Source organism: Silurus meridionalis, chromosome 11 (genome assembly GCF_014805685.1).
Source record: "Silurus meridionalis isolate SWU-2019-XX chromosome 11, ASM1480568v1, whole genome shotgun sequence".
Classification (NCBI taxonomy): domain Eukaryota; kingdom Metazoa; phylum Chordata; class Actinopteri; order Siluriformes; family Siluridae; genus Silurus; species Silurus meridionalis.
The window spans coordinates 23,261,601-23,272,500 of NC_060894.1; the positions used below are offsets into that span (position 1 = coordinate 23,261,601).

The window sequence follows — 10,900 nt, forward strand, 5'->3', positions numbered from 1 at the left end:
TTTAAATACTGTTGAGAAGTGAATCAGAAACTCGTCTTGGCCGTAATTCCGATGTGAACAGTGCAGTAATGATGTCATAAAGTCTTTTATCTTTCTTCCATCAGTTTGTGTTCGATTGTCAAGGGACATAAAGAGGACACTCTGTGTGTGTGTGTGTGTGTGTGTGTGTGTGTGTGTGTGTGTGTGTGTGTGTGAAGTGATGCCCCTTTTAGCACAAAAACACCCTGTATTATTATTTCCACACAGTCGAGTTCACACAACTAGGAAGTTAAAATACACAGAGAAAGGTTAAAAAATTAGCAAAGAATTAGAATGACATCATCTACATCACCATCATCATCATCACCATCATTATCACCATCATCATCATCATCATCATCATCATCATCACTGTCCTCACCATCATCATCACTATCATCCTCACCACCATCATTATCCTCATCACATCATCATCATCATCCTCACCACCATTATCACCATCCTCATCACATCCTCATCATCATCACCATCATTACAGTCATCACCACCACCACCATCATCATCATTACCACTATTATCATCATTATCATCCCCACCACCATCATCACATCATCACCATCACCATCATCATTACCACCATCACCATCACCATCATCATTAACACCATCACCATCATCATCCTCATCACCATCATCATCATCATTGTCCTCACCACCATCATCACTATCATCCTCACCACCATCATCATCCTTATCACAGCAGCATCATCATCATCATCATCATCATCATCATCATCATCATCATCATCATCAACATCATCATCATCATCACCACCATCATCATCATCACCACCATCATCATCCTAACCACCATCATCACATCATTATCATCATCCTCATCACCTCACCATCACCATCACCACCATCACCATCATCCTCATCATCATCATCATCATCATCATCATCATCATCATATATGTAGGGGCCGTTGGGGTAGGGAGGGGTGGTGGTGTAGGGGCCGTTGGGGTAGGGATGGGTGGTGGTGTAGGTGCTATTGGGGTAGGGAGGGGTGGAGGTGTAGGTGCTATTGGGGTAGGGATGGGTGGAGGTGTAGGGGCTATTGGGGGGGCTGTGGTGCAGGGTCAGTGAGAGAACCAGCATAAAATGGAATTCACTAGTAAAGAGAACATGGTATTAGAAGGGATCACATGATTAGCTGGTCCTGCAGTTAATTTAAAGAGCTATGAGTCTGAGTAGAATTAACCTGTACACTCTGTCTAGTGTTCTTGAATTACTTTATGTTTGGGTGTTGCCATGACTCCTGAGCAGGATTGAACTCTAGTGTTTTGGGATTTGCTCATTATTCCATTCAACCGCATCTGTGTCTCTCGGTCCATCTCTCTCAGCATTTCTCAGTCTGTCTCAGAGCATATTATTAACACGGTCTCATCGTGTGGCTCAGGTTTCTCACTCCCACTCTGTCTCAGTTTAAAACCATCTCCCATCTGTCTCTGTGTTTCTCAGTCCAGCTCAGTCCAAAATGAAATGTCCCACAAAGGTCTCAGAGAGTCTGAGAGGACCTGCTGCGTCTCCACAGTGATACGGAGGCGTTGGCTTTTCTCTATAAGGCTGACAGCAGTGTATGTGTGTGGGTGTGTGTGTGTGTGTGTGTGTGTGTGTGTGTGTGTGTGTGTGTGTGTTTACATTGATTTTCAGAATGTTTCCAGTCTCTCCTTTGAAGTGAAGTCCCACAGATGTTCTGAACAGTTTTCCCGGCCTGGATAGTTTTCTCGTTTTATTGGTTTCTCGGTGTAAACATCTCCATCTCTGTTCACTCGCATTAATATAAGGTTTGTACAGTTGGTCTCAGCGTAAGGAAACCAGCAGTTCCTACCCTGGATTGAGATACATCAAGTGAGTGCTAGAATAAATGGATATTATAATAAAGGAAATCGAGTCTACCACTGGACTGAAAGAGTAAAAGCATTAGCGCTAATCTAACACTGCACAACAGAAATCATTAAACAAATGAAAAAACAATATCATATGGCATTGACTCTGAAGTCTGTAGATCAGAAGATGATCATCAGTGATGATCACATCTCATCGCAGTGGAGGCAATTCTCCACGTTGCTCAGAGCAGCAGAAATGTTCAGCAGCCCTTAAAGAAATAAAACTCGATAATAAAACATCACTGCTGCTCGAGCTTCCTCTCTCTCTCTCTCTCTCTCTCTCTCTCTCTTTTCAGTCTGTCTGACTCTCTCTCACAGCGTCTCAGCAGGTCTCCAGGCGTCCCTGTTGTTGGCTGAGGAGGAGGAGGACAGAACATCATGCATTCTTTTTCTCTTTTTTCTTCCTCCTTTTGTCTGTTCTTCATGGATCAGAAGCTGACCAGAGCGTAAACCATGCTGCAAGCACACACAGAAAGAAAATCGTCACGACTCACACCTCCAACGCTGAACACTGACGTGACTCAATTCAAACTCAATGTAGAGCACTGTGTGTGTGTGTGTGTGTGTGTGTGTGTGTGTGTGTGTGTGTGTGTGTACCTGTACAGGTAGTAGAAGAAGGAGAGCAGGTAAAAGCCCAGTTTGCACCATGATTCTTTTTGGCAGTAATTAAGAATATCTGCATTCATCACACTGACAGGATCATACATCACCTCAGATCCATCAGCTGGCCGATGAAAGAACCTGCAGAGAGACCAAAGTGTGAGGGGAGCGACAGGGAGATAGATAGAGAGAGATAGAGAGAGAGAGGAAGAAAGAGAGGAAGAAAGAGAGGAAGAAAGAAAGAAAGAAAGAAAGAAAGAAAGAAAGAAAGAAAGAAAGAAAGAAAGAGATCATATACATTTTATATTGTATAGTGTATATGGTTAGGATTAGGATTAGTATAGAGTTTAGAGATAAGGTTAAGTATAGAAGTATATGTTTAGGGTTATTATAAGGTGTAGTTTAAGGGTTTGAATAGTGTTTAGGGTTAGACTTATTATAGAGTTTGGACTTAGGGTTAGTATAGAATATAGTGTTAGTATAGGTTTAAATTTAGTATAGTGTATAGGTTTAGGATTAGGGTTAATACAGAGTTTAGAGTCAAGGTTAGTATATAGTATAGGGTTAGAGTAATTATAAGGTTTAGTGTTAGTAAAGAGTACAGGGTTAGGGTTAGTTTATAGTTTAGGGTTAGGGTGAGTATAAAGTAAAGGGTTAGCGTTAGTGTAGAATATAGGGCAAGGGTATGGCATGTAGGGTTAGGGTTAGTATAGTGTATAGGGTTAGGGTTAGGGTTAGTATAGTGTATAGGGTTAGGGTTAGGGTTAGTATAGTGTATAGGGTTAGGGTTATGGTTAGTATAGTGTATAGGGTTAGGGTTAGTATAGTGTATAGGGTTTGGGTTAGGGTTAGTATAGTGTATAAGGTTAGGGTTAGGGTTAGGGTTAGTATAGTGTATAGGGTTAAGGTTAGGGTTAGTATAGTGTATGGGGTTAGGGTTAGGGTTAGGGTTAGGGTTAGTATAGTGTATAGGGTTAGGGTTAGTATAATGTATAGGGATAGGGATAGTGTATAGGGTTAGGGTTAGGGTTAGTATAGTGTATGGGGTTAAGGTTATGGTTAGTATAGTGTATAGGGTTAGGGTTAGGGTTAGGGTTAGGGTTAGTATAGTGTATAGGGTTAGGTTTAGGGTTAGTATAGTGTCTAGGGTTAGGGTTATGGTTAGTATAGAGTATAGGGTTAGGGTTAGTTAGTATAGTGTATGGGGTTAGGGTTAGTATAGTGTCTAGGGTTGGGGTTATGGTTAGTATAGTGTATGGGGTTAGGGTTAGTATAGTGTATAGGGTTAGGGTTAGGGTTAGTATAGTGTATAGGGTTAGGGTTAGGGTTAGTATAGTGTATAGGGTTAGGGTTATGGTTAGTATAGTGTATAGGGTTAGGGTTAGTATAGTGTATAGGGTTTGGGTTAGGGTTAGTATAGTGTATAAGGTTAGGGTTAGGGTTAGGGTTAGTATAGTGTATAGGGTTAAGGTTAGGGTTAGTATAGTGTATGGGGTTAGGGTTAGGGTTAGGGTTAGGGTTAGTATAGTGTATAGGGTTAGGGTTAGTATAATGTATAGGGATAGGGATAGTGTATAGGGTTAGGGTTAGGGTTAGGGTTAGTATAGTGTATGGGGTTAAGGTTATGGTTAGTATAGTGTATAGGGTTAGGGTTAGGGTTAGGGTTAGGGTTAGTATAGTGTATAGGGTTAGGTTTAGGGTTAGTATAGTGTCTAGGGTTAGGGTTATGGTTAGTATAGAGTATAGGGTTAGGGTTAGGGTATAGTGTATAGGGTTAGGGTTAGTTAGTATAGTGTCTAGGGTTAGGGTTATGGTTGGTATAGTGTATGGGGTTAGGGTTAGTATAGTGTATAGGGTTAGGGTTAGGGTTAGTATAGTGTATAGGGTTAGGGTTAGGGTTAGTATAGTGTATAGGGTTAAGGTTATGGTTAGTATAGTGTATAGGGTTAGGAGTATGGTTAGTATAGTGTATAGGGTTAGGGGTGTGGTTAGTATAGTGAATAAGGGTTTGGGTTTTGGTTAGTATAGTGAATAAGGGGTTGGGTTAGGGTTAGTATAGTGTATAAGGTTAGGGTTAGTATAGTGTATAGGGTAAGGTTATGGTTAGTATAGTGTATAGGGTTAGGGTTAGTATAGTGTATAGGGTTAGGGGTATGGTTAGTATAGTGTATAGGGTTAGGGATAGGGTTAGTATAGTGTAGGGTTAGGGTTAGGGTTAGGGTTAGTATAGTGTATAGGGTAAGGTTATGGTTAGTATAGTGTAGGGTTAGGGTTATGGTTAGTATAGTGTATAGGGTTAAGGTTAGGGTTAGTATAGTGTATAGGGTTAGGTTAGTATAGTGTATAGGGTTAGGGGTATGGTTAGTATAGTGTATAGGGTTAGGGTTAGTATAGTTTATAGGGTTAGGGTTAGGGTTAGTATAGTGTATAGGGTTAGGGTTAGGGTTAGTATAGTGTATAGGGTTAGGGTTAGTTAGTATAGTGTATAGGGTTAGGGTTAGTATAGTGTATAGGGTTAGGTTAGGGTTAGTATAGTGTATAGGGTTAGGGGTATGGTTAGTATAGTGTATAGGGTTAGGGTTAGGGTTAGTATAGTGAATAAGGGTTTGGGTTAGGGTTAGTATAGTGTATAGGGTTAGGGTTAGGGTTAGGGTTATGGTTAGTATAGTGTATAGGCTTAGTATAGTGAATAAGGGTTAGGGATAGGGTTTGTATAGTGTATAGGGTTAGGGTTAGAGTTAGTGTAGTGTATAGGGTTAGGGTTATGGTTAGTATAGTGAATAGGGTTAGGGTTAGGGTTAGTATAGTGTATAGTGTTAGGGTTAGTATAGTGTCTAGGGTTAGGGTTATGGTAAGTATACTGTAGAGGTTAGGGTTATGGTTAGTATATTGTATAGGGTTAGGGTTAGGGTTAGTATAGTGTATAGGGTTAGGGTTAGGGTTAGGGTTATAGTTAGTATAGTGTATAGGGTTAGGGGTATGGTTTGTATAGTGTATAGGGTTAGGGTTAGGGTTAGTATAGTGAATAAGGGTTTGGGTTAGGGTTAGTATAGTGTATTGGGTTAGGGTTAGGGTTATGGTTAGTATAGTGTATAGGGTTAGGGTTAGGGTTAGTATAGTAAATAAGGGTTAGTGTTAGGGTTAGTATAGTGTATAGGGTTAGGGTTAGGGTTAGTATAGTGTATAGGGTTAGGGTTAGGGTTAGGGTTAGTATAGTGTATGGTGTTAGGGTTATGGTTAGTATAGTGTATAGGGTTAGGGTTAGGGTAAGTATAGTGTATGGGGTTAGGGTTAGGGTTAGTATAGTGTATCGGGTTAGGGTTAGGGTTAGTATAGTGTTAGGGTTAGGGGTATGGTTAGTATAGTGTAGATGGTTATTAGGGTTATGGTTAGTATATTGTATAGGGTTAGGGTTAGTATAGTGTAGGGTTAGGGTTATGGTTAGTATAGTGTATAGTGTTAGGGTTAGGGTTAGTATAGTGTGTAGGGTTAGGGGTATGGTTAGTATAGTCTATAGGGGTTAGGGTTAGGGTTAGGGTTAGTATAGTGTATAGGGTTAGGGGTATGGTTAGTATAGTGTATAGGGTTGGGTTAGGGTTAGTATAGTGTATAGGGTTAGGGTTATGGTTGGTATAGTGTATGGGGTTAGGGTTAGGGTTAGTATAGTGAATAGGGTTGGGTTAGGGTTAGTATAGTGTATTGGGTTAGGGTTAGGGTTATGGTTAGTATAGTGTATAGGGTTAGGGTTAGGGTTAGTATAGTAAATAAGGGTTAGTGTTAGGGTTAGTATAGTGTATAGGGTTAGGGTTAGGGTTAGTATAGTGTATAGGGTTAGGGTTAGGGTTAGGGTTAGTATAGTGTATGGTGTTAGGGTTATGGTTAGTATAGTGTATAGGGTTAGGGTTAGGGTAAGTATAGTGTATGGGGTTAGGGTTAGGGTTAGTATAGTGTATCGGGTTAGGGTTAGGGTTAGTATAGTGTTAGGGTTAGGGGTATGGTTAGTATAGTGTAGATGGTTATTAGGGTTATGGTTAGTATATTGTATAGGGTTAGGGTTAGTATAGTGTAGGGTTAGGGTTATGGTTAGTATAGGGTATAGTGTTAGGGTTAGGGTTAGTATAGTGTGTAGGGTTAGGGGTATGGTTAGTATAGTCTATAGGGTTAGGGTTAGGGTTAGGGTTAGTATAGTGTATAGGGTTAGGGGTATGGTTAGTATAGTGTATAGGGTTGGGTTAGGGTTAGTATAGTGTATGGGGTTAAGGTTAGGGTTAGTATAGTGTATAGGGTTAGGGTTATGGTTAGTATAGTGAATAAGGGTTAGGGTTAGGGTTAGTATAGTGTATGGTGTTAGGGTAATGGTTAGTATAGTGTATAGGGTTAGGGTTAGGGTTAGTATAGTGTATAGGGTTAGGGTTAGGGTTAGTATAGTGTATCGGGTTAGTGTTATGGTTAGTATAGTGAATAAGGGTTAGGGTTAGTATAGTGTATGGGGTTAGGGTTAGTATAGTGTATGGGGTTAAGGTTATGGTTAGTATAGTGTATGGGGTTAGGGTTATGGTTAGTACAGTGTATAGGGTTAGGGTAAGTATAGTGTACAGTGGTACCTTGACCTACGAGTGCATTAATGTAAGAGTTTTCTGAGGTAGGAGCCGTCACTCGGTCGATTTTTTGCTTTGTTATGTGAGCAAAAAATTGATGTACAAGCTCGAGACGCCGCTGCTAGATGGTGAAGCCAAGCCAAAAAGCGAAGATTGTGACGAAAATTAGGATAAGCAAAGAAGAAAAAGTAAAAAATGTAAGGTTTAGGGATACATAGTGTACAGTAGTGATAGAGAGAGTAACACAAAAACGAGTCTTCCCTTCTCCTCCGCTTATCGCCTCTACTACACCCCCCCCCACTCCGTCAGCGTTTTCGTTATCTCAAGTTGTCTCATCTCCAAGGTAAATACACTGAATAAAACCCTATTATATCTTTACATAATCTTTCTATGGTTTTATACAAGATGTGTTATTTAGAAATTTATTTTCCCAATTTTATAACATGAAACATAAAAACACGGTGGCATTTTGGCACGTATTAATGCCATTTAAATATTTTCAATGGGGAAAATTGATTTGATGTGTGAGCAAATTTAGATACGAGCTTGGCCAAAGAACGAATTAAACTCGTAGGTCAACGTACCACTGTATAGGGTTAGGGTTATGGTTAGTAGAGTGTATGGGTTTCGGGTTAGTATAGTGTATAGGGTTAGGGTTATGGTTAGTAGAGTGTATGGGGTTCGGGTTAGTATAGTGTATAGGGTTAGGGTTATGGTTGGTATAGTGTATGGGGTTCGGGTTGGTATAGAGTATAGGGTTAGGGTTATGGTTAGTATAGTGTATGGGGTTAGGGTTATGATTAGTATAGTGTATAGGGTTAGGGTTATGGTTAGTATAGTGTATGGGGTTTGGGTTGGTATAGTGTATAGGGTTAGGGTTATGGTTAGTATAGTGTATGGGGTTAGGGTTATGGTTAGTATAGTGTATGGGGTTAGGGTTAGGTTAGTATAGTGTATGGGGTTAGGGTTAGGGTTAGGGGTATGGTTAGTATAGTGTAGGGTTAGGGTTATGGTTAGTATAGTGTATAGGGTTAGGGTTAGGGTTAGTTAGTATAGTGTATAGGGTTAGGGTTAGGGTTAGTATAGTGTATGGGGTTAGGGTGTGGTTAGTATAGTGTATGGGGTTAGGGTTATGGTTAGTGTAGTGTATGGGGTTAGGGTTATGGTTAGTATAGTGTACAGGGTTAGGGTGTGGTTAGTATAGTGTACGGGGTTAGGGTTATAGTTAGTATAGTGTACAGGGTTAGGGTTATGGTTAATATAGTGTATGGGGTTAGGTTTATGGTTAGTATAGTGTATGGGGTTAGGGTTTTGGTTAGTATAGTGTATGGGGTTATGGTTAGGGTTAGGGTTAGGGTTAGTATAGTGTATAGGGTTAGGGTTATGGTTAATATAGTGTATGGGGTTAGGTTTATGGTTAGTATAGTGTATGGGGTTAGGGTTAGGTTAGGGTTAGGTTATGGTTAGTGTAGTGTATGGGGTTATGGTTATGGTTAGGGTTAGGGTTAGTATAGTGTAAAGGGTTAGGGTTATGGTTAGTATAGTGTATGGGGTTAGGGTTATGGTTAGTATAGGTATGGGGTTATGGTTAGGGTTAGGTTTAGGGTTAGTATAGTGTATAGGGTTAGGGTTATGGTTAGTATAGTGTAAGGGTTAGGGTTATGGTTAGTATAGTGTATGGGGTTAGGGTTATGGTTAGTATAGAGTATGGGGTTATGGTTAGGGTTAGGTTTAGGGTTAGTATAGTGTATAGGGTTAGGGTTATGGTTAGTATAGTGTATAGGGTTATGGTTATGGTTAGTATAGTGTATGGGGTTAGGGTTATGGTTAGTGTAGTGTATGGGGTTAGGGTTATGGTTAGTATAGTGTATAGGGTTATGGTTAGGGTTATGGTTAATATAGTGTATAGGGTTAGGGTTATGGTTAGTATAGTGTACAGGGTTAGGGTTATGGTTAATATAGTGTATGGGGTTAGGTTTATGGTTAGTATAGTGTATGGGGTTAGGGTTTTGGTTAGTATAGTGTATGGGGTTATGGTTAGGGTTAGGGTTAGGGTTAGTATAGTGTATAGGGTTAGGGTTATGGTTAATATAGTGTATGGGGTTAGGTTTATGGTTAGTATAGTGTATGGGGTTAGGGTTTTGGTTAGTATAGTGTATGGGGTTATGGTTATGGTTAGGGTTAGGGTTATTATAGTGTAAAGGGTTAGGGTTATGGTTAGTATAGTGTATGGGGTTAGGGTTATGGTTAGTATAGAGTATGGGGTTATGGTTAGGGTTAGGTTTAGGGTTAGTATAGTGTATAGGGTTAGGGTTATGGTTAGTATAGTGTAAAGGGTTAGGGTTATGGTTAGTATAGTGTATGGGGTTAGGGTTATGGTTAGTATAGAGTATGGGGTTATGGTTAGGGTTAGGTTTAGGGTTAGTATAGTGTATAGGGTTAGGGTTATGGTTAGTATAGTGTATAGGGTTAGGGTTATGGTTGGTATAGTGTATGGGGTTAGGGTTATGGTTAGTATAGAGTATGGGGTTATGGTTAGGGTTAGGTTTAGGGTTAGTATAGTGTATAGGGTTAGGGTTATGGTTAGTATAGTGTATAGGGTTATGGTTATGGTTAGTATAGGGTTAGGTTAGGGTTATGGTTAGGGTTAGTATATAGAATAGGGTTAGTATAGTGTATATAGGGGTTAGGGTTAGGTTAGTATAGTGTATAGGGTTATGGTTATGGTTAGTATATAGAATAGGGTTAGGGTTAGTATAGTGTATAGGATTAGGTATAGTGTTAGAATAGAATAGAATAGAATAGAATAGAATAGAATAGAATAGAATAGAATAGAATAGAATAGGGTTAGTATAGTGTATAGGGATAGGGTTAGTATAGAGATAGGGTTAGTATAGGGATAGGGATAGGGACAGGGTTAGTATAGTGTATAGGTTTAGGTTTATGGTTAGTATAGTGTAAAGGGTTAGGGTTAGGGTTAGTATAGTGTATAGGGTTGGGGTTATGGTTAGTAGAGTGTATAGGGTTAGGGTTAGGGTTAATATAGTGTATAGGGATAGGAATAGTGTTAGTATAGTGTATAGGGATAGGGATAGTATAGTGTATAGGTATAGGGTTGGTATAGTGTATAGGGATAGGGTTAGTATAGTGTATAGGGATAGGGTTGGTATAGTGTATAGGGATAGGGTTAGTATAGTGTATAGGGATAGGGTTAGTGTTACTATAGTGTATAGGGTTATGGATAGGGTTAGTATAGTGTATAAGGTTAGGGTTAGGGTTAGTATAGGGATAGGGTTAGTGTTACTATAGTGTATAGTGTATAGGGATATGGTATGTGTTACTATAGTGTATAGGGTCAGGGATAGGGTTAGTATAGTGTATAGGGTTAGGGTTATGGTTATGGTTAGTATAGTGTATAGGGATAGGGTTAGGGTTAGTATAGTGTATAGGGATATGGTTAGGGTTAGTATAGTGTATAGGGTTAGGGTTAGGGTTAGTATAGTGTATAGGTTTAAGGTTAGGGTTATGGTTAGTATAGTGTATAGAGATAGGGTTAAGGTTACTATAGTGTATAGGGATAGGGTTAGTGTTACTATAGTGTATAGGGATAGGGATAGGGTTATTATAGTGTATAGGGATAGGGTTAGCATAGTGGTTAGGGTTAGGGTTAGTATAGTGTATAGGGTTAGGTTAGTATAGTGTATAGGGATAGGGTTAGTATAGTGTATAGGGATAGGGTTAGGGTTAGTATAGTGGTTAGGGTTAGGGTTAG

At 39.7% G+C, this 10,900-nt stretch overlaps 1 protein-coding gene across 1 annotated transcript in view; it reads right to left on the reverse strand.

Moving 5' to 3' along the window:
* Positions 1–831: 831 nt before the first annotated feature.
* Positions 832–10,900, reverse strand: part of cnih2 (cornichon family AMPA receptor auxiliary protein 2) — a 14,152-nt gene continuing 4,083 nt past the window's right edge. The window contains exons 5-6 of the mRNA XM_046861199.1: positions 2,528–2,671; positions 832–2,386 (exon numbers count right to left, since the gene is read on the reverse strand). Coding sequence (XP_046717155.1) covers positions 2,359–2,386; positions 2,528–2,671 — 172 coding nt within the window. The 3' untranslated portion in view covers positions 832–2,358. The remainder of the gene's footprint in view (positions 2,387–2,527; positions 2,672–10,900) is intronic.